The 23,685-nt window shown below is 51.8% G+C and overlaps 1 protein-coding gene across 3 annotated transcripts in view; it reads left to right on the plus strand.

The window, feature by feature from the left end:
* LASP1 (LIM and SH3 protein 1) overlaps window positions 1–22,165 on the plus strand; it is a 52,027-nt gene extending 29,862 nt beyond the window's left edge. For all 3 annotated transcript variants that reach the window (XM_003912915.4, XM_009190479.4, XM_009190480.3), the window contains 3 exons: window positions 14,733–14,883; window positions 15,450–15,553; window positions 18,949–22,165. In XM_003912915.4, coding sequence (XP_003912964.1) covers window positions 14,733–14,883; window positions 15,450–15,553; window positions 18,949–19,122 — 429 coding nt within the window. In that variant the 3' untranslated portion in view covers window positions 19,123–22,165. The remainder of the gene's footprint in view (window positions 1–14,732; window positions 14,884–15,449; window positions 15,554–18,948) is intronic.
* Window positions 22,166–23,685: the final 1,520 nt, after the last annotated feature.

Consider the following 23,685-nt stretch of genomic DNA (forward strand, 5'->3'; position numbering starts at 1 on the left):
CAGGGCGCTCCTTTAAGAGCTTCGCTGGGCCATGCATAGAGTGGGCTGCAGTGGTGGGTCCGGTGGATTTCAGAGGTGCCGGCAGCCCACAAACAGCAGAACCAGCCATGCCCAAAACTGTGGCTTTCAAACTCTGACTTCAGCCTACAATAAAATACACATTGTACGTCTTGACCCATCTAACAGGCATACATTTATGTAGAGGGAAAACAGAATAGAAGCTTTCATGAATGAGTACTTCCTACTTAGAGGGAGTTCAGATCTTTGTTTTTCTTTTTTTTTTTTGAGACAGTCTTGCTCTGCTGCTCAGGCTGGAGTGCAGTGGTGCTCCGCCTCCAGGGCTCAAGTGATTCTCCTGCCTTAGCCTCCCAAGTAGAGTAGCTGGGACTACAGGCGTGCGCCACCACCCCCGGCTAATTTTTGTATTTTTGGTAGAGACAGGGTTTCACCATGTTGGCCAGGCTGGTCTCGAATGCCCGACCTCAGGTGGTCTGCCCACCTCGGCCTCCCAAAGTGCTGGGATTACAAGTGTGAGCCACCGTGCTCGGCCACATTCAGATCTTTTCTAAAGATGCTGGTTGCAGGCCTCTCTCCACCCTCACATAATACAGTCCCTTCAAGGACTGTATTCCCAACACTTTGGGAGACTAAGGTGGGAGGATTGCGTGAGCCCAGGAGTTTGAGACCAGCCTGGGCAATATGGCAAAACTCTGTTTCTACAAAAAACAAAAACAGAAACAAAAAACAAAAACTAGCCAGGCGTGATGGCACTGCAGGTTGCAGTGAGCTGAGATTGTGCCACTGCACTCCAGCCTGGCAACAGAGCGAGACTTGAGACTCCGTCTCAAAAAAAACAAAACAAAAAGATGCTGGTTACAGACTTACTGTGAATGGGTTTTGCAACTGGATTGTTGACCTGCAGTTTGAAATTGGTGGCCTGAGGAAATGGCATGCTTCCCTTTGGCTAGCAGGGCATGCCCGGGGCGGCACGCTCATCCTTCTCCCCACCCACAACTGCCAGAGGCCTGTCACGGTTGATTCTTTATATGCCAGGGCCTGGCCTCACACCCTGGAGCTTCCCTTTGGCTTAGACCCTCCAAAGGGTAAGAAAGACCCTTTAGGTCTGTGTCTCAGAGCTCACCACTTGGAAAGTCGGGGAGGGGGAAGATGGTCTTAGATTATGGGGAAAACCCGGAGTGGAATGGTTCACAGAACTGGAATGTTGGCTCTTCAGCCCCTGCGGCTTTTCATGTAAAGGCCCTTGTCTTTTATCAGTGACAGTTGCTCCCAGTCTGCAACCCCGGCCCCCTGGCCATTCACTCATTGCTTCACCCTGTGGGTTTTGGAGGAGGGAGACGAGCCCAGTCATCCCTGCTTCCCTTTCTGGAAGGCTTCCAGAACACTCCACACTCAGCCTAAGCCACCTCCTCTTCTTCCCTCCCCCAGTTATTAGAGGTGTTAATATCCTAGTGACAAAACTCACCACCTAGTGACAAAACTCACCACCCTGGCCAAGCCAGGATGGTTATCTCCACACCTCAGGAGATAACCATCTTTTACTCTGCAGTTAGCTGATGGTCCTCTGCAGGAGCTGGGGGAAGGGATTGAGCGCGACCTGGTAGCTGCTTTTGCAGCTTTAGCAGAGACCTGTGGGGTGTGACTGCAAAGCCTGGAGACTCTTGGTTTTAATGAAGGCAATTACAGTCTGTCCGATACGGGCCTCCAGACAGCTGTAGCACAGTCACCTGTAGGGTTGACTGAAAATGCGGACTCACAGGCCTTCTCCCCTGGCTGCCAGAATCAGCGTCTCTGGGAGTGGGTCCCAGGAATCAGCATGTTAAACACATTCCCTGGGTTTCTGTGGTGCTCTCTGAAGTTTGAGAGCCACCACCTAAAAGTCTGAAAAAGCTTCAACCCCTAAGTCAGAGGGTGCCAGATCAGGCTGTGCCTCAGAACCCCGGGGAGCTGTATTTCTATTTTTTATTTTTATTTATTTATTTTTTTTGAGACGGAGTCTCGCTCTGTCATGCAGCCTGGAGTGCAGTGGTGCGATCTCGGCTCACTGGGTTCATGCCATTCTCTTGCCTCAGCCTCCTAAGTAGCTGGGACTACAGGCGTCAGCCACCACGCCCGGCTAATTTTGTTTTTGTATTTTTAGTAGAGATGGGGTTTCACCGTGTTAGTCAGGATGGTTTCAATCTCCTGACCTCGTGATCCATCCGCCTCGGCCTTCCAAAACGCTGGGATTACAGGCATGAGCCACCGAGCCCGGCCTATTTTTATTTTTGAGACAGGGTTTCGCTCTGTCATCTGGGCTGGAGTGTGGTGGTGTGTTCGTGGCTCAGTGCAGCCTCAACTTTCTGAGCTCAAGCTATCCTCCCACCTCAGCCTCCGAGTAGCTGGGACCACAGGTATGCACACCACCATGCCCAGCTAATTTTTCTTTTTTTTTTTGCAGAGACACTGTCTTGCTATGTTGCCCAGGCTGGTCTCAAACTCCTGGATTGAAGTTATCCTCCCGCCTCAGCCCCCCAAAGTGCTGGGATTATAGGGGTGAGCCACCTCACCTGGCCTCCCAGGGGAGATTTTTTTTTTTTTTTTTTTTTTTAATTTTATTAGACACAGGGTCTCACTACGTTGTCTTAAACTCCTGGACTCAAGCGATCCGCCCACCTCGGCCTCTCCGGGACCACAGGCATGAGCCACCCGCCTGGCCCAGGGAGCTTTAAACCACACATAAAACCATTGCTAAGTTTTCCCAACCTCCTGAAGCGTTTTGGGAAAGAGGGTGTTTAGAGCCACACCTTTTGTTTTGTATCCAAAATAGCATTCCTGTTCCTGCATGTAGCTTGTTGCTTTGCTTCCCAGATTAGCACCAAATGACTCCAGTTATTTTATTTATTTATTTTTTATTTTTATTTATTTATTTTTTTGAGACGGAGTCTCGCTCTGTCACCCAGGCTGGAGTGCAGTGGCACGATCTCGGCTCACTGCAACCTCTGCCTCCCGGATTGAAGCGATTCTTCTGCCTCAGCCTCCTGCGTAGCTAGGACTGCAAGTACACGCCACCACTCCCGGCTAATTTTTAGTAGACACAGGGTTTTGTCATATTGGTCTGACTGGTCTCGAACTCCTGACGTCAGGTGATCTGCCCGCCTTGGCCTCCCGAAGTGCTGGGATTACAGGCGTGAGCCACTGCGCCCAGCTGACTCCAGTTATTTCTAAAGGTCAGGCCATCTTGCAAAAGGATGAGAATTTGCTTCCCTGGAGGGATATGCTGCAGACTAGGGCTTTTTACCAGCCAGAGCATTTTAAAAACAAGTATCTGGTCTCCTCTGGGGTGTCTGCTTTGGATAAGTGCAGTCTGTCTTCAGTGTTGCTAAACGGCGAGACAGTGAGGTAGGAGGAGATGGTAAGGGCCCAGATCCTAGCTTCTGTCATTCTGGGGCCAGGCAGGGTTCTTTGAGCCTCAGTTTCCTCATTTGTAAAAATGGGACAGTAGGCCCTACTTTGACGGGTGGTTGCAAGGAAAATACCAAGTTCTTGGCATATGATAAATGATGTCACTATTATTATTATCATCATTATTATTTTTGAGACAAGGTCTTGCTCTGTTGCCCAGGCTGGAGTACAGTGGCACGATCATAGGTCACTGCAGCCTCGAACTCTTGGGCACAAGTGGTCCTCTCACCTCAACCTCCTGAGTAGCTGGGACTACAGGCATATACCACCATGCCCAGCTAATTGTTATATTTTTTGTAGAGATAGGGTCTTGCTATGTTGCCCAGGCTGGAGTGTAGTCACGTGATCATAGCTCACTGCAGCCTTGAACTCCTGGGTTTAAGTGAACCCCGGCCTAAGACTCCCAGATTGCTGGGATTACAGGCACACGCCATCACACCCGGTTATGTTGTCGATGTTGTTAATACTTTAAAGGCACACTGGTCTGCTTTCTACACTGTAGCCAGAGAAGGGACATGAAGTGAAGTTTGGCAGAAAAGTTTGGCTATTGTCTAGTACTGAGAAAGTGTGGAAAGGAGGAAAGAGGCTAGTATATTACGCATCTATGGTGAGTAGTTGTGTCATCATTAAAGGCATCTAAAGAGTTGCCTTTTGATGGCTCCACGCTATGGGATAAAGGTTACATGTTAGGAATCATGGTCTTTTGTCATGAGCTCTAGCAGTGTTCAAGGATGGGAAACTTTGGTTGCAGCAGTCCCTTTATTGAAGCCTCTTCTTTTATTACTTACATATTGATTTTCTGTATACAATTTTGTGTCCTTAAAACTTTTTTTATGTGTGAAATATGACACATAGTAACATATACAGTAAACACCTGTTTCACCAGGCAGGTATACTATACATTGTATTACCCTACGCCTATCAAGAGCCCAGTGTTCACAGTGTTAAAAATGTAACTCCCATGTAGTAAGTACTTATCATATCTTTAATTATAAGGGAACCAGCTAGAGATTAAAGCTGAGGAATATGAGAGGCAGAGGTAAATGCTAATCTGTGAAAGAAAGTGCTGGGGCCGGGCAAGGTAGCTCTTGTCTAGATCCCAGCACTTTGGGAGGCCAAGGCAGGCAGATCACCCAAGGTCCAGAGTTCAAGACCAGCCTGGCCAACATGGTGAAACTCCTCAGCCTCTACTAAAATATAGCTAGTTGTATGCAGGAAGACACCTGTAGCGTCCTGGCTACTTTGAAGCTGAGGCAGGACAATTGCTTGAACCCAGGAGGTAGAGGTTGCAGTGAGTTGAGATTAAAGCATTGCACTCCAGCCTGGGCAACAGAGCAAGACTCTGTCTCAAAAAAAAAAAAAAAAGAAAGAAAAAGAAAGTGCTGGATACAGTTAACTACAGAACTGGTTAAGGGCCTACCATTAGTTACACATTAGTTATTGTCCTACAGGAAAATAAAACCATAAACTTTGAAGATATCTTTGCTGCAGGCAGAAATGCTTTGCATCTCAGTTGGCCAGAAATAATTAGCATTTTTTATTTTGTCTGAGCTTCAATCTTTAGAGTCTGGCCCTAATCAATAGCAAATAATCAACCAAAGTTTTGTCCCCAGAGTCAAATAGTCTGAAGGCAGGTTTGTTGGACAATCCTCTAGTTTGATTTTGAAAGCATATATTTTTCATTATAATTTTAATATGTAATTATGTATTCTTAAACACTATAGTTTTGCTTTTCCTGATTTTTTTTTTTTTTTAGATGGGGTTTTGCGGTTTGGGCCCGGGCTGGTGTGCCGTGGCGGGATCTCGGCTCACTGCAGGCTCCGCTTCCCGGGTTCACGCCATTCTCCTGCCTCAGCCTCCTGAGTAGCTGGGACTACAGGCGCCCACCACCGCGCCCGGCTAATTTTTTGTATTTTTAGTAGAGACGGGGTTTCACTGTGGTCTCGATCTCCTGACCTTGTGATCCGCCCGCCTCGGCCTCCCAAAGTGCTGGGATTACAGGCTTGAGCCACCGCGCCCGGCCTGCTTTTCCTGATTTTGAACACAGAGTAATTTTGTGTATCTTGCTTCTCTTGCATGCCATTGGGTTTAAAGATTCATCCATATATTTGCGTGTGGCGGTGGTACATTCTTTTTCATTGCTATATAGTATTCCATTGTTTGTTTATACCACGTTTTATTGATTCTGTTGCTGGTGGACATTTGTACTGTTTCTAGTTGCTATGAACATTTTTGTAAATATCTCCTGAGGTCTATGTATGTTGGAACTGCTGCATCTTAGAATGTGTGCTCCTTGGGCCGGGCGCGGTGGCTCATGCCTGTAATCCCAGCACTTTGGGAGGCCGAAGTGGGTGGATCATGACGTCAAGAGATCGAGACCATCCTGGCTAACACGGTGAAACCCCATCACAACTAAAAATACAAAAAATTAGCCAGGCTCGGTGGCGCAATCCCAAGTACTCTGGAGGCTGAGGCAGGGAGAATCACTTGAACCCGGGAGGCAGAGGTTGCAGTGAGCTGAGATTGCACCACTGCACTCCAGCCTGGGCGACAGAGTGAGATTCCGTCTCAAAAAAAAAAAAAAAGGAAAAAAAAAAATGTGTGTTCCTTCAAGTTTACCAGATAATAAGGAACTATTTTCCAAGTGGCTGCACTGATTTACCCTCCCATCAGCAGAGATGAGTTTCATTTGCTCCATGTGCTCAGATACCTTCATTTTAGCATTTTGATTGTGTGGAGTGTGATAGCCCATGGTTTTAAATTGCATTTCTGTGATTACTAATGAAGTTGAGTGCAGACTTTTGTTTTAAAAATAAAATATTGGGGATGGTAGGCTCATGCCTATATCCTAACAGTTTGGGAGGCTGTGGTGGGAGGATTGCTTGAGGCCAGCAGTTTAAGATTTGCCTGGGCAACATAGCAAGATCCCATCTCTACAAAAAAAGAAAGAAAATTAGCCATGCCTGGTGGCATCCACCTGTAGTCCCAGCTACTGGAGCGGCTGAGGTGGTAAGATTGCTTGAGCCCAGGAGTTTGAGGCTGCGGTGAGCTGTGATCGTGCCATCACACTCCAGCCTGGGTGACAGAGCGAGACCCTGTCTCTAAAGAATAAATAAATAAAATAAAATATTTTGAGTCTCTAATGGGGAACAGTGTTGCATGGTGGTTGAGAACTGAGGCTCTGATGTTTGAACTGGATTCTGACTTAACCCACTGTTTGCCCACATCTTGAGCCTTGGTTTCCCCATCTGTAAAACGGCGATAATTCTTGGACTGGCTGAGAAAAGGAAACGAGGTCAGGCGCGGTGGCTCAGGCCTGTAATCCCAGCACTTTGGCAGGCTGAGGCAGGCAGATTATTTGAGGCCAGGAGTTTGAGACCAGCCTGACCAACATGGCAAACCCCTGCCTCCACTAAAAATAGAAAAAAATAGTTGGGCATGGTGGTGCGCCCCTGTAATCTCAGCTGCTTGGGAGACTGAAGCGGGAGAATTGGTTGAACTTGGGAGGTGGAGGCTGCAGTGAGCTGAGATCGCACCACTGCACTCCATCCTGGGCGACAGCAAGACTGTCAAGAAAGCAAGAAAGAAAGCAAGAAAGCAAGAAGGAAAGAAGGAAGGAAAAAGAAAAGGAGTAATGCATGTAAGGGCACCCAAAAAAAGAGCCTAGCTGGTGAGCTGATGATTCCACCCGGAGCCTGCTGTTCCCTCATTCACCGTGATGTAGAATCATGTGAGGAGCACCGTATGGAGAGTCAGACTTTTATTTTCCACCACAGTTGGGAGAGCAGGGGGGTCAGAAAACGGAACCTAAGCTAGCAGAGCTTTGTCATGGACCCTAACTTGTCATCCAGGAGTCCCAGCTAGTAGGGTCCTGGCTGAGTCGGGAGGGTCCTTAGGCCCGGACCCCTGAACCCACATGTACTTGGACCTCATGGGACAGGTAGAGTGTGGCCTCTGTCCACAGAGGCCCAGGACAGATCCCAAGCTGGGACTGTGCTGACATGTCTGGGCTTAGGGCGGTCCTCACTCAGGGCTCTCAGAAGGCCAGAACTTTTCAGAGCTTGGAGCAGGGATCAGCCAGGCCCTTGGAAGCTGGGAAATGTTTCTTTGCCTTTTGAATGTGCTAACATACCCCTCATGTGCCTATTTGCTTAACAAACCAGTAGGTGGGTCAGGAGAGTAATAACACAATTTCCTCATTTGCTGGGGAGGGGAGGGAGAGGAAGCTGAGGGTTTGGGAATTTTGTCCAGGTGGGCCCAGGCTGGAGGGAGCTGAGCCTCACTTTTTCTGAGTCCATTTAGCCCCTCTGTACCGCCCATCCTGAGTTGCCTGCCTGGTGTCCCTCTCTCTCGAGTTAGGGTGACTTTCTGATGGTCATTCATGTTGAGAGTGAAAAGGGGTGCATTGAAGTTCATCCCTGGGTCGCAGACATGAACTGGGACGTGTGGTAACCCTGCTCCACGCCTGTTCTCAGGAAAGGGCCGGTCTAGCTGGGATTTTGTCCTTGTGTCATCAGCCAGCCTTGGCTGTTACTGAGCAATGAAAGCTCTGCCTCGGGAAGTCATTTAATTTCTGAGCCTCATTTTCCTCTTTTGTAAAATGGGAATGCAAGTGTGTGTGTCCGACTCATTTTTCAGGGCGATGATTGTCAGGGTATGAACAGCTTGGTCGAGCTGTGTGAAGAGCTGTGCAGCTGCAGAGGTTGTGAACATTGATAGCCACCCGGAAAGGGTGTCCTGGGTTCAGGCAGCTATTCCTCCAGCTGTCTGGGTCAGCTGGCCATAACTTGAGATACATTTATCTATGTGTCATGACTTTTTGAGAAGCAAGATCGGTTTCCCCAGCCCTTTATGGGAATACCCACGTGTCCATACTTGCTTTCAGCTTAGAGTTTGCTCAGGTTCCTAGAGCTGGTCGGGGTTCCCAGGACTGCCTGGGAGCAGATGGTACCATGGCCTTGTTTACAGATGAGGAAACTGAGACCCAGAGGGGAAAGTGACTCTCCCAAGGTCATGTGAGTAAGCATACGGCTCCCCCAAGGATGAGGCATTGGTCTGGCAACAGTGCGGCCCATCATAAGGGACTGAGCCTGTGGGGTCCAGACCTGCTCTCCTCCCAGGGGAAAAGGCTCCCTGTCACCCCATCGCTAATGCAGATAGGGTCACGTCCAGGGAAGCTGTCACATATTCATCTGGGCCCCCAACATCAAGGACACCTGTCCCTGCAGGCCCCCTGCCGGCATCTTCGGGGCGCAGGGCAGCTCCCTGTCCAGTCCGTGTCTGCACTTCCCTCCCTGGTCACGTGTTCTCAGGGGCCTGCTCTTTTCCTTAACAGAAAGGAAACAAGGGAAGCTGGCACCTTTCCCACTTCGGGACACAAGTTGGAAGGCCAGATGCCTTGTGAGCCTGGAGGCCTCAGGAGGGGTGGCCCCTTCCCTTGTGCCCTCCCCACCACCAACACCAGTGGACAGGGGTCACTAAGAGAGTGGGGCTCAGGAGACTCACCTCCTGTGCTGGGTCTGTGAGAACGTCACCTGGAGTGCCCCTCCCAGTGGGTGTTGGGGTCGGATGGGTTTTCAGCCTGGCCAGGGCTGGCTGCCTCACCTCAGGAACAGGCTTAGCCTGTGCTGCCACGTGGGTGCGGGTCCTTGCTCCAGCCTGAACGGAGGGTGCTGGGAAAGGAGCGGCTGATCCTGACCCAAACCCCTAAGTAAACTGCCCTCTGTGTCCAGACTGGACTCCCTCCAGACTCTGTCCAGGCCCTCGCCACTGCCCTCCCTGTGCCCCCAGCCTGGGCTGCAGGAACTGTCGGCTGTTCAGCCAGCAGGAGCAGCAACAATGCAGGTGTTCCCAGCTGTTAACGTGTAAGCTCTGCCTGGCCATGTGCTTGCTCTTGCCTTTTGTGCACAGCGAGTGCCAAGGGGGAGAGGGGACAGCAGAGCCGGTGTGTGGAGGGGATGCCCAAAAGGGACTGCCCAGGCTAGGACAGCCCTGATGGGGCAGGGGTGCTCCGGGAAACAGCAGGCTTTGCCTCTCCTCCTCTTCCCACCCCACTGCTCCCACCCCATTTTCTCAGATCAGGAAAAGCGGGCCAGTGTCCTGGGGAACAGGAAGTGAAGCCGGCTTCCGCCAGGTTCCTACCAGGGTCTGGAGGAAGTTCCTGCAGGCCTGAGCCGTCTGGGAAGGACCAGTTGCTCTCCTTGTCTTGGTGTCTTGCTTTCTGAGTTTCCCCTGAGGGTGGGGGAGAGCTGTCGCTCTCTTCACTCTCTGTCTCACTTCTGTCCTCCCGGATCCTCAAACCCTGAGCCCTCACACCTTTCTGTGGTTGTTCCTCTCCCCACCAGTTTCCTCTCTGGAAAGTGAAGAGGAGGCCGGGCACTGTGACTCACGGCTGTAATCCCAGCACTTTGGGAGGCCGAGGTGGGCAGATCACAAGGTCGAGAAGTTCAAGACCAGCCTGGCCAACAGGGTTTTAGTAAAACCCTGTCTCTACTAAAAATACAAAAATTAGCCGGGCGTGGTGGCGGGCGCCTGTAATCCCAGCTACTCAGAAGGCTGAGGCAGGAGAATCACTTGAACCTGGGAGACGGAAGGTGCAGTAAGCTGAGATTGTGCCACTGCACTCCAGCCTGGGTGACAGAGCAAGACTCTGTCTCAAAAAAAGAAAAGTGAAGAGGATAGAGCCTACCAGGGGTCGTCAAGGTGTGGGACAGCCTGCATGTTCCTATAGGAAGAAAACTCTAGAACTCCTGGTTCTGGTTCTTTTTCATCTCATCTCATCTCATTCATTCATTCATTCATTTGAGATGGACTCACTCTGTCACCCAGGCTGGAGTGCAGTGGCTCGATCTCGGCTCACTGCAATCTCCATCTCCTGGGTTCAAGTGATTCTCATGACTCGGCCTCCCAAGTAGCTGGGATTACAGTTGCCCACCACCACGCCCGACTAAGTTTTGTATTTTTAGTTGAGACGGGGTTTCACTGTGTCGGCCAGGCTAGTCTTGAAACTCCTGACCTCAAGCGATCTGCCGGCCTTGGCCTCCCAAAGTGCTGGGATTAAAGGTGTGAGCCACCGCACCTGGCCATCTCATACTTTTAATATTCATTTTTTGGTGCAAGTTTTACAATATACATTCTATATTTGTCAAGTGATAACTTCTGTGTAACTTATAAAATATACATAATTCAGGAAGGTTGTGCTAAAATACATTTAACCAATAGGAGTATGCCGTCATTTTGGCAAACAAGGGTCAGTAAATTTTTTCTGTAATGGGCTGGGTAGGAGGTATCTCAGGCTTTGTGGCCATATGGCCTGTGTGGCAGCAACTCAGTTCTGTAGTTCTGCCGTGAAAGCAGCCACAGATAAGAGGTAATTGAGTGGGTGTGGCTGTGTTCCAATAAAACTTTATTTCTGGAGGCTGAAATTTGAATTTCAGAGAAATTTCATGTGTCATGAAATATTATTCCTCTTTTGGTTCTTCTTCCCCCCCTCCACCGCCCCCTGCCAAGCATTAAAAAATGTGGAACGCGTTCTTAGCAGCCGGCTGTGGGCTGGATTTGGTCCATGGACCATAGTTTCCCAGCTTCTGCTCTAGACCACCCATTCTCAGACTTGAAGCCTGCTTCAGACTTACCTGGGAAGCTTTTTTCCAAAATGCATATTCCAGAACCCCAGCCCTGATTTTGTAGATTCTCTGGAAGGCCCCAGAACCTGCATTCTAACAAGGAGCCCAGTTGAGTCAGACACAGGTAGTCTGGAGACCACTTTTTTTTTTCTTCCCTTTTTTTTTGAGATGGAGTCTCACTCTGTTGCCCAGGATGGAGTGCAATGGCGCTATCTCGGCTCACTGCAACCTCCGCCTCCGGGGTTCAAGCAATTCTCGTGCCTCAGCCTCCTGAGTAGCTGGGATCACAGGTGCCTGGCCATGTTGGCCAGCCTGGTCTCAAACTCCTGACCTCAGGTGATCCACCAGTCTCAGCCTCCCAAAGTGCTGGGATTACAGGTGTGAGCCACCACGCCCGGACTGGAGACCACATTTTAAGAAGCAAAGCTCAAGGGTCTCCAGGATCTTGGTCTGTTCTCTTAAGCCAGTCCCGAGGCCTGGGGTGTGCAGTGCTGTGGGAGGCCCTGGCATCAGAATAACCGGCTCCTTCACTACCTTCCAGGAGTTTCCATCCAGTTGAGGGGGGACACCACCCACCGACAGCACAGCCCAGTCCCGGGTGCTGTGGAAGCCCTGGGTTCAGCCTGGAGCCAGGGCCAGCGTCCCAAGGATGAGGTGCCGAGATGGACCTTGAAGGATGAGAGAAGGCTGGACCGCCCTTGAGTGGCGAGGGTGGGCTGCCTTCAGGTTGACCTTAATCCCTTCCCTCCCTACCACCATGTGTCCAGATGATCTTGGGCAGGTCCCTTAGCCTCTCTGGATATTGGGATATGACATTGACTACCTCAGAGGGGAGGATTCAGTGAGCTGATATGCATGAAGTGTATCAACTAGGGCTGTGACTGGTATCCCCTTCCCTTGTCTTCCCCCACCACCCCCAACCAGCGGACAGGGTGCTGCTGAGGGAGTGGGCTGGGAGAGTCACTTCTGGCCTTGTCTTAGGGATCTGAGAGCAGGGCATGGGCCCCGTGTCTGGGAGTGCCCTGGTGCCCTTCCTAGTGGGGTTGGGCGTGGTCAGTCTGGCCGGGGCTGGCTCCCTCCCCAATGAATGGGCCCACCTGGAGGTCTTTTCCCATTCGTGGCAATGAGATATGTATGTGAGGCTCTGTAACTCATCTTTTTTTTTTTTTTTTTTTTTTTTTTTAATTTTAAGACAGAGTCACCCAGGCTGGAGTACAGTGGTATGATCTTGGCCCACTGCAACCTCTGCCTCCTGGGTTCAAGCTATCCTTTTGCCTCAGCCTCCCGAGTAGCTGGGATTACAGGCGCCTGTCAGTACACCCAGCTAATTTTTGTATTTTTAGTAGAGACAGGTTTCACCACGTTGGCCAGGCTGGTCTTGAACTCCTGACCTCAAGTGACCCACCCACCTTGGCCTCCCAAAGTTCTGGGATTATAGGTGTGAACCACTGTGCTCGCCTTATCACCCGCTTTTCTTGTGGTGTATTTTTGCTGCAGGTGCATGCAATGCAGGCCTCAAAACCCACCTGATATACGGTTGCCTGGGAATAGGGATCTTGACTTTTCCCCTGTCCCATATGAGCCTGGGGGCCGGGTCTGGGCTGGCCCAGGTGGGGCTAGAGCAGCTGGATCCAGGCATGTGAGGTGTGAAGGTATGGGCCTTATGCCTCATGGAGTGGCTGGAGGAAGGAGAGTGGGAGCAAGGGTGCCACAGGGTCAGATTGCCACAGGGCCAGGGTGCCACAGGGTTAGGGTGCCACTGGGCCAGGATGCCGCAGGATCTGTTTGCCACAGGGTCAGGGCGCCACAAGGTCAGGGTGCTGCAAGCGTGGGGAGTCACCCGTGATTCTCCAGGGTCTGGCTCTTAGGCTGAGATCTAGGAGACCTTGGCAGGCCTGTCTTTGGGAGTCTGGGGCAGCCCCAGAAGGCCATCTGGACAGTTTTCAGACCTGAGAGGAGGAAAGACTGGTGTCCAGAGAAGGTGCCATGGAGGTTGGGAGATGGAGGAAGCCTGGGGCCGATCAGAATCTGAATCTAGCAGGCAACACCGAGGCCGGTGTTCTGGTCCCACTATGGGACTCAGCCTGAAGACGACAAGGTGGATGAACGACCGTTTCTCTCTGACTCAGTTGGCTAAGAGGATTGAGCTGGGGCTGAGGCTCTGGACACAAATGGGCCAGTTGACCCTGAGGTTTCTTTCTGGTAGTGGGGGTGGGGCTTCCTCTGGCTGACTCTGCTTAGGTCTCTGATGGAGGTAGCAGGGTCTCTGGTTCCCCCAAACTGGACAAGTCCTCCGCCACAGCACCCAAGGGGCCTAGGCAGAGTGCAGCTTCCCTCCCCTCCCCGACTTGGCTTGGTGGGCACCTGCCTCCCCTGCCCTCCTGACCTTGATGGCTAATGCAGCCATCCCCAGGCAGGCACAGTCACAGCCCTCAAACAACATGAGGTCCAACTCCAGACTCCTGGGTGGTGGCGGTCAAGGTGGGGGTCTCTGTAGCCAGTACTGCCCTGTGGGGGCAAGAGACTGACTTGCGGGCTTGGAGCCTCACATGCCTGCCTAGTGGGGTGTTCCTGAGGGATGTGACTTCTTTGGGCCTCTCTGCCCATTTTTGGAACCTGACCCGAGAAGGAGCCCATCTCCAACACAATGTCTCACCCTCAGGGAGGGTCTGGCACTTTTTGTCCCTAAAGCCTGGGGTTCTCAGCAGAGCATCATCCTAGACTGTAGCGCCCGCGACATCTTGCACACAAGAGGCGGAATCGCCTGTTGATAAAGAGCCAGGCTCTGGAATCTGTGATCTTGGGCCACTCACTTCACTTATCAATCCCTTCGTTTCCTTCTTGCCTGTTACATGGGGTCTGCAATCTACCCCTCAGGGGCGCTGACGAGCTCACATGAGCCTGTGACATAAAATGCCTAGCACAGCCCCAGCACAGTAAGAACTCAGTAAACCGCTGCTGCTGTTGTTACTGTTGATTAGGGCAGAAACAGAGCAGACCCCGCCTCCGCCGCAGGCATATAAAAGTGACCACTTGGCTGGTCGCGGTGGCTCATGCCTGCAATCCTTGCAGTTTGGGAGACCGGGGTGGGTGCATCACCTGAGGTCAGGAGTTTGAGACCAGCCTGGTCAATGTGATGAAACCCTGTCTCTACTAAAAATACAAAAAATTAGCTGGGTGTAGTGGCAGGCACCTATAATCCCAGCTACTCAGGAGGCTGAGGCAGGAGAATTGCTTGAACCCTGGAGGTGGAGGTTGCGGTGAGCCGAGATTATGCCATTGCACTTCCGCCTGGGCAACAGAGCAAAACTCCGTCTCATAAAAAAAGAAAAGTGACCACAAACTTTGATCTGATTCTTTAGTTCCTTTAGTTCTCATGGTGCTTTTACGTTGGTCATTTCATTGCATTTTCCAGCAACGTCTGAGGGAGATACTGGTGTCCCATTTTGCAGAGGTGAAAACTGAGGCTTGGCAAGGTTAGGTCACTTGTCCAAGGGCACATAGCTGGTGCTTCCAGAGCAAGACCTGGCTTTCTCTGCCCAAAGCTCTTGGGGAGTCTCTCCCATCCCGGGATCTTGAGGGTCACGGGAAGGAACTGGATGGTTTGCGGTGGGATCCTTTACCCAGTGCCTTCTGACCTTGCAGATAAAATACCATGAGGAGTTTGAGAAGAGCCGCATGGGCCCTAGTGGGGGCGAGGGCATGGAGCCAGAGCGCCGGGATTCCCAGGAAAGCAGCAGCTACCGGCGGCCCCCGGAGCAGCAGCAGCCTCACCACATCCCGACCAGTGCCCCGGGTGAGTGCAGAGCCTGTTGGTGTAGACCACCTAAGGCGAGGCCAGTGGGGTGGGGAGGAAGCCAGAGAAAAGACAGACAGACAGATACACCTTCTGGAGCCTTGCTCTTAACCAACAGGCAATTCAGCCTCTCATGTGCAAGAGGGGACAGAGGACCTGAGGCCGGACCAGCTGGGGTGGGGAGGAAGCCGGCGAGAGACAGACACACACACGCACATACACACATGCACGCACGCATGCATGTACGCATGCAGGCGTGGAAAGGACTGCTTCCCAAGCCCCCAAGTCCCATTCTCATCCAGGATGAGGGCGTGAGCACCAGGGTCTGGCCTGTACTGCGCCAAGAGGATTGAAAGGAGAGGCCCCCAGGTCATGGGGCTCAGAGCCCCTGCTGTGGGATACACCACACAGGCAGATGTGCACACGTGGACATCAGCCTTTGAGCTGTGGGGCTTGAGCTGGGTTGGGGATGGGGTCGAAGTGCATGGTATGGGCTTCTCAGGAGCTCTGGGAGGGGCTGGGTTTGGCAGGACAGTTTTCGAGCCCTGTCTCCTCCCATCTTCCAGTTTACCAGCAGCCCCAGCAGCAGCCGGTGGCCCAGTCCTATGGTGGCTACAAGGAGCCTGCAGCCCCAGTCTCCATACAGCGCAGCGCCCCAGGTGGTGGCGGGGTGAGTAACACTGGCCGGAGGGGAGAGGCCAGAGGCAGGGGGTCCTCAGGGAAGGCTTGGACACAGCTCGTGGATTCTCCTGACCTTTGCACCCACACTCTTGTGTGTGATGATAAGGATCTCAGCCTTATGAGCAGAGAGGAAATTGGTTGGCGTAGTGGGCAGAGGCTGGCTGGGACTGGGGCCCTGCATTCCACCCCTGGTGTACCATGGGCAGGTCAATCACCCTGCTTTGGGCGGGGTTTCCTTACCCCAGCTACCTGGGAACACACAAGGCACCTTTCTGTGTGGGGCCTTCCAGCCCTGGGCGCTGCTCTCCTCGCGTCATGAGAATGGCCCCCAAATCCTTCAGCTCTCAGGCTGCCCCTGCCTCTGAGGGGCCTCCCCAGCCATGCCGTGCAAAGCACACCACCCTGATGCTTTGCCCCACTCAACTCCACTGGCTGCCTTCAGAGCACTTTTTCCAACTAAAAAGAACTCTTTGTGTTGGTCACCTTCTCTGTGTCCCCTGCTGGGCTGGGGACCTGGCAGCATCCCTCTGGTTCAACTACTCTGCGCCAGGCCTAGAGCAAGTGAATGATCTATAAGTCCTGCCACTCACTCTACCCATGGGTGCCGCTGAGCCACCCTTACCAAGCTCCTGGCAGGCTCAGCGCCTCCAGGCTGGGTGCCTGGGAATTCAAAGTAGCTCACGTAGGAGAGAACAGATACTTAGAGAGATAAAATCACCTGAGATAATGGCAGGCTGGAGCCTGATGCTCTGGGCACACAAACAAAGGTATGTTAGGACTGCCCGCGGCACTGGCACAAGAGTTAGTCTGAAGGATAAGGTTCCAGGCAGCCCAGCCAGTCCTTCCCTCCTTAATGGTCTGTCCTGGATGTGTGGGGTCCACCTCTGAATATAAAGCCACTTCCCTGCCCTCTGGGGGCTTACATTCCAGTCAGGGGGACAAACAAGAAAGCAGTAAGAAAATAGGTATATAAGGTAAGGTCAGCGGTGACATGCTGTGAAGAGAAAGACAGCAGGGTGAGGGATGGATAGAAAGCAGCTGGATTAAGACATTTGGCCAGGTGCAGTGGCTCACACTTGTAATCCCAGCACTTTGGGAGGCCAAGGCGGGCAGATCACTTGAGGTCAGGAGTTTGAGATCAGCCTGGCCAACATGGTGAAACCTCCTGTCTACCAAAAATACAAAAATTAGCCAAGTGTGGTGGCGTGCACCTGTAATCTGTAATCCCAGCTACTCGGGAGACTGAGGCAGTAGCATTGCTTGAACCGGAGAGGCAGAGGTTGCAGTGAGCCAAGATCGTACCACTGCACTCCAGCCTGGGCGATAGAGCAAGACCCCATCTCCAAAGAAAAAAGACATTTGGCCAGGTGCAGTGGCTCACGCCTGTAATCCTAGCACTTTGGGAGGCCAAAGTGGGCGGATCATTTGAGTCAGGAGTTCGAAACCAGCCTGGCCAACATGGTGAAACCCTGTCTCTACTGAAAATATAAAATTAGCCGGGCATGGTGGTGCACGCCTGTAATCCCAGCTACTTGGGAGGCTGAGGCAGGAGAATTGCTTGAACCTGGGAGGTGGAGATTGCAGTGAGCCGAGATCATGCCATTTACACTCCAGCCTGGGCAACAAGAGTGAAACTCCGGCTGGAAAAAAGAAAAAAAAAAGACGTGACATTTGAGCAAAGTCCTCAATAAAGGAAAGAGTGAGCCGTGCAACGAGGACAGCAAGCGCGAAGGTGCTGAGGCGGGAATATTCTAGGAAAGTTCAAGGAGCAGCAGGAAACCCAGATTGACTCCAGTGGGAGAGGGGAAGAGTTCCGATTATGCAGGGACTTGTGGGCCCCAGGAAGGCCTCTGGGACCTCTGATCTGTGCAGAGCGACATAGGTTTTTGGAAGACCACCCTGGCAGCTGTGTTGAGAAGAGGCTGGTTTAAGGGTAGAACCAGGGAGACCATCAGGAGGCTGTTACAGGATACAGGCATGGATGGGAGCGGCTCAGACCAAGACAGAGGCAGAATTGGTGATGAGAGAGACTGAGGTCACTTCATGAGAAGTGTGACCTCTTATCCCATAGACCTGTTGGTTTCAAACTGTCCTGTGGAGCCTCAGAGACAAGTCAAGGGCAGTGAAGGTCAGGGGAGGTAGAATGTTGTCTATAGCTATAGGATTTCTTTTTCTTTTTTTTTTTTTTCCTCTCCCTTTTTTAAAACTCCATCCTGGTGGTAGGTGATGCTGTAGGATTTTGTGTGCCTTACTGGACATTACCTAGATCTAGGGCTTAAGCAGCAGATTTTGGCTGAGGCTTGGAAGGTGGAACCTGATAGACACGTCCCCTGAAGACTTTTCTCCCAAGGAAAGGTCTTTGTCCTGAACTTGGACAGGACACATCATGGCTTCTGAAAGAAACTACTGGTGCTTATAATCATGCAAATAATAGCATACAGGTCATGTTTTTTCTGTTTTTGTTTTTTCTTTTTTGAGACAGGGTCATGCTCTGCTGCCCAGGCTGGAGTGCAGCAGTGGTGCAATCACAGCTAGCTCACTGCAGCCTCAACCTCCTGGGTTGAAGTGATCCTCCCACCTCAGCCTCCTGAGTAGCTGAGACTACAGGCATGTACCACTAAGCCTAACTAATTTTTTATTTTTTGTAGAGATGGGCTCACACTTGTAATCCTAGCACTTTGGGAGGCCGAGGCGGGCAGATCACTTGAGACCAGGAGTTTGAGACCATCCTGGCCAACATGGTGAAACCCTGTCTCTACAAAAAACTACAAAAATTAGCTGGGCATGGTGGTACACACCTATAGTCCCAGCTACTCGGGAGACTGAGGCAGGAGAATCACTTGAACCCAGGAGGTGGATGTTGCAGTGAGCCAAGATCGCGCCATTGCACTCCAGCTTGGGTGACAAAGCAAGACTCCATCTCAAAAAAAAAAAAAGAGGGGGAGCGGTGTTCTCACTATGTTTCCCAGGCTGATTTCAAACTTTTGGGCTCAAGCAGTTCTCCTGCCTTGGCCTCCCACAGCGCTGGGATTACAGGTGTGAGCCACTACACCTGGCCTGCGTGTCATATTTTTAGACATTACTGTGTCATCATGGCTGGTGGACCTTACTGCAGTCCTGTTCAGGGGAGGTGGGGCAGAGCTGATGTGACCCAGTCCCTGTTCTGCCTCTGGCCCTTAATAGCTGCCAAAGGTTGTAAAAGATTGATTGCTCTCAGAAAGCAAGACACAGAGGTAAGAATCTTTGTAGCAGAGCCTGGTGCTCCATTTCTGAGTTCACTGCTCCCCCAGGCTCTGCTCCAGGGTCCTGGAGAGTTAGAAAGAAATGCTCAGACCCAGGTGAGCCGGCATCCAGGGCCCTAGGCTGACCACACTTCCCCCACAGAAGCGGTACCGCGCGGTGTATGACTACAGCGCCGCCGACGAGGACGAGGTCTCCTTCCAGGACGGTGACACCATCATCAACGTGCAGCAGATCGACGACGGCTGGATGTACGGGACGGTGGAGCGCACCGGCGACACGGGGATGCTGCCGGCCAACTACGTGGAGGCCATCTGAACCTGCAGCGCCCCCATCTGTCTTCAGCACATTCCACGGCATCGCATCCGTCCTGGGCGTGACCCATCCATTCTTCAGTGTCTCTGTTTTTTAAAACCTGCAACAGCTTGTGATTCCCACCCCTCTTCCAGCTTCTTTTGCCAACTGAAGCCTTCTTCTGCCACTTCCGCGGGCTCCCTCCTCTGGCAGGCTTCCCCCTTGACCGACTTCCTGGTTTTCTCTCTGGATGGAACGGGCGTGGGCCTCTCTGGGGGAGGGTGAGGCCCGTGGGGCAGGGCTGGAATGGAAGACCTACCTGTTGGCCTGTGGGCCTCGCCTGCCCCTCTGTTCTCTTCCCTCACGTCCTCCTGCCCAGCTCCTCGCATACCCACACATTCCAGGGCTGGGGTGAGCCTGAGACTCCCAGGACCCCAGGGCAGGGGCTCCCTACATTCTCCAAAGTGGGATCCACTTCTCGGTTCCTGGGATGGCGACGGGCGCTCTGCCGTTGTGTAGGGACCAGTGGGATGGGCTCTACTTCTCTTTCTCAGAGAGGGGGCTCTGCCCACCTGGGGTCTCTCTCCCTACCTCCCTCCTCAGGGGCAACAACAGGAGAACGGGGTTCCTGCTGCGGGGTGCATTCACCCCTCCCCACGCGTTCCTTCGCACACTGTGATTTTGCCCTCCCGCCCACGCATACCCGCAGCGGGCAAAGAGCTCCCCAGGAAGCACCGCTTGGGTCAGGTTCTTGCCTTTCTTAATTTTAGGGACGGCTACCGGAAGGAGGGGAACAAGGAGTTCTCTCCTGCAGCCCCTTTCCCCACGCCCACCCCGAGTCTCCAGGGACCCTTGCCTGCCTCCTAGGCTGGAAGCCATGGTCCCGAAGTATTGGGCAAGGGTGCCTCAGGGCCTTTTGGTCTTCAGCCTCCCTCAGCCCCCAGGATCTGGGTTAGGTGGCTGCTCCTCCCTGCTCCTCATGGGAAGATGTCTCAGAGCCTTCCGTGGCCTCCCCTCCCCAGCCCAGTGCCAAGTGGACTTGGAGCTGCACAAAGCCAGCAAGGACCACTAAACCTCCAAGACCTGGTGTGCGGAGGCAGGAGCATGTATGTCTGCAGGTGTCTGACATGCAAGTGTGTGAGTGTGAATGTGAGAGATGGGGCAGGGGGTGTCTGTAGGTGTCTCTGGGCCTATGTGTGGGTGGGGTGATGTGAGGGTACGAAGAGCCGTCTTCCCTCAAGAGTTTCCTCAGAAGCCACAGTGAGAGGGGAGGGCTCCTGGGGGAGAGAAGTTCCTTATGTGTTTTTGGAATGAAGTTCCTCCTTCTCCCCATCTCTGAGTGGAGGAAGCCCACCAAACTGCACTTTGCAGCATGCAGGGTGGAAGGTAAGAGGTTAGTGTGGAGTTGGTGGGGCTGCCACAGGGTCTGCAGCCTGCTGGGGCTAAGGGGTAGAGGAAGGCTCTGTCACTCCAGGCATATTTTTCCCCATCTCTGTCTAGGGCTGCAGAATAGGGTGGCAGAAGTGTCACCCTGTGGGTGTCTCACTCTGGGGGCTCTTTCCCTAGACCTCCCCATCACTTACATAAAGCTCCCTTGAAGCAAGAAAGAGGGTCCCAGGGCTGCAAAACTGGAAGCACAGCCTCCGGGATGGGGAGGGAAAGATGGTGCTATATCCGGTTCCTGCTTTCTGCTCGCAGGTGGCTGTGACAACCCTGGCCTCACTTGATTTCATCTCTGGTTTTCTTGCCACCCTCTGGGAGTCCCCATCCCATTTTCACCCTGAGCCCAACCAGGCCCCCCGCCGTTGGCCTCTTGTCCCTTTGCACACTTGTACCCCCAGGTGAGGGGCAGGACCTGAAGGTGTTGGCCTGTTCAACAATCAGTCATCATGGGTGTTTTTGTCAACTGCTTGTTAATTGATTTGGGGATATTTACCCCAAATGAGAGGTTGAGGAAAATACTGTGGGTGGGGAGGCCCTGCCTGACCCATCCCTTTTCCTCTCTGGCCCCAGCCTAGGTGGAGGCAAGTGGAATATCTTATATTGGGCGATGTGGGGGCTTGGGGAGGCAGAGAATCTCTTGGGAGTCTTGGGTGGCGCTGGTGCATTCTGTTTCCTCTTGATCTCAAAGCACAATGTGGATTTGGGGACCAAAGGTTAGGGACACATCCCCTTAGAGGACCTGAGTTTGGGAGAGTGGTGAGTGGAGTGGGGGGAGCAGCAAGAAGCAGCCTGTTGTCACTCAGCTTAATTCTCCTTCCCAGATAAGGCAAGCCAGTTATGGAATCTTGCTGCAGGCCCTCCCTCTACTCTTCCTGTCCTAAAAATAGGGGCCATTTTCTTACACACCCCCAGAAAGAGGAGGGACTGTCACACTGGTGCTGAGTGACCCGGAGGCTGCTGGGCGTCTGTGTTCCTTACCAGAACCATTACATCCCTAGAAGAGCACAGAGCCCTGAGGGGCTGGGCTGTGCTGGGCTGTGCTGGGCTGTGCTGGGCTGAGCCCCCGGTCTTCTCTACAGTTCACAGAGGTCTTTCAGCTCATTTAATCCTAGGAAAGAGGCATCAAAGCTAGAATGCGAATATAACTTTTGTGGACCAATACTAAAAATAACAAGAAGCCCAGTGGTGAGCCAAGTGTGTTCTCCCAACACTGCCTCCTGTTTTCTCCCTCTCATGTCCCTCCAGGGAAAATGACTTTATTGCTTAATTTCTGCCTTTCCCCCCCTCACACATGCACTTTTGGGCCTTTTTTTATAGCTGGAAAAAACAAAATACCACCCTACAAACCTGTATTTAAAAAGAAACAGGAATGACCACGTGAAATTTGCCTCTGTCCAAACATTTCATCCGTGTGTGTGTGTATGTGTGTGCGTGTGTGAAGCCGCCCACTCATCTTTTTATATGGGGTTGTTGTCTCATTTCAGTCTGTTTTGGTCCCCTCCCTCGTGGGCTTGTGCTCGGGATCAAATCTTTCTGGCCTGTTATGATTCTGAACATTTGACTTGAACCACAAGTGAATCTTTCTCCTGGTGACTCAAATAAAAGTATAATTTTTACCTGCGGACTTGGTTTCCTCTCTGGCTCTGAGGTGCTGTTGTGTGTGTGTCTTCAACTGTAAAAGTGGCTGCTGCTGTATGTTATTATTATTGAGAGTATGTAGTTGTAAGGCTGCTGCTGTAGTAGTAATGTGTAGTAGTATGGCTGTAAAAGAGTAGCCCTATGCTATCAATATTAATGTGTGTGAAATGTAGCTATAAAAATTTGCCCTACTACTATGTAATGTGTGTGTGTGTGGCTATAAAGCTACTGCTGTATGTGTGTGTAGCTATGGAGTGCTACTGTGTGTGTGTGTGTGTGTGTAGCTGTAAAATTTCTTGACTAATATGTGTGTGTGTGTGTGTGTAGTTATGGGTGCTACTGTATGTGTGTGTGTGTAGTTGTAAGGTGCTTCTGCTGTGTGTGTGTGTGTAGCTGCAAAATTCTGCTGCTGCTGTATGTGTGTGTGTGTAGTTAATAAGTGCTGCTGCTGTGTATTGTGTGTGTAGCTGTAAAGGTGCTGCTGCTGTATGTGTGTGTGTGTGTGTAGCTGTAAGGATGCTGCTGCTGTATGTGTGTGTGTGTAGCTGTAAGGTGCTGCTGCTGTATGTGTGTGTGTGTGTAGTTGTAAGGTGCTGCTGCTGTGTGTGTGTGTGTAGCTGTAAGGTGCTGCTGCTGTATGTGTGTGTGTGTGTGTAGCTGTGGTGCTGCTGCTGTATGTGTGTGTGTGTAGCTGTAAGGTGCTGCTGTATGTGTGTGTGTGTGTGGCTATGGTGTGCTGCTGCTGTATATGTGTGTGTGTGTGTGGCTGTAAAGGTGCTGCTTTCTGTATGTGTGTGGTAATGTAAGCACAATAAGTGCTACTTTTCACTATATGTGTGTGTGTGTAGCTGTAAGAGTGCTGCTGCTGTGTGTGTGTGTAATGTAGCTATAAGAGTGCTGCTACTGTATGTGTGTGTGCTATAAGAGTGCACTGCTGTGTGTGTGTGTGTGTGTGTAGCTATAAGCTACTGCACAATGTGTGTGTGTGTATGCAGGCATATATATGTATGTGGCTATGGAGTGCTGCTACTGTATGTGTGTGTGTGTAGCTGTAAGTGCTGCTGCTGTGTGTGTGTGTGTGTAGCTGTAAGGTACTGCTGCTGTATGTGTGTGTGTGTGTAGCTGTAAGGTGCTACTGCTGTGTGTGTGTGTGTGTAGCTGTAAGGTGCTGCTGCTGTATGTGTGTGTGTGTAGCTGTAAGGTGCTGCTGCTGTGTGTGTGTGTGTAGCTATAAGGTGCTGCTGCTGTGTGTGTGTGTGTAGCTGTAAGGTGCTGCTGCTGTGTGTGTGTGTGTGTGTAGCTGTAAGGTGCTGCTGCTGTATGTGTGTGTGTGTAGTTGTAAGGTGCTGCTGCTGTATGTGTGTGTGTAGCTGTAAGGTGCTGCTGCTGTATGTGTGTGTAGCTTTAAGGTGCTGCTGTGTGCGTGTGTGTGTGTGTCTAGCTGTAAGGCACTGCTGCTATATGTGTGTGTGTGTGTAGTTGTAAGGTGCTGCTGCTGTAATGTGT

The sequence above is a fragment of the Papio anubis genome, chromosome 17, assembly GCF_008728515.1.
Source record: "Papio anubis isolate 15944 chromosome 17, Panubis1.0, whole genome shotgun sequence".
Taxonomy (NCBI): domain Eukaryota; kingdom Metazoa; phylum Chordata; class Mammalia; order Primates; family Cercopithecidae; genus Papio; species Papio anubis.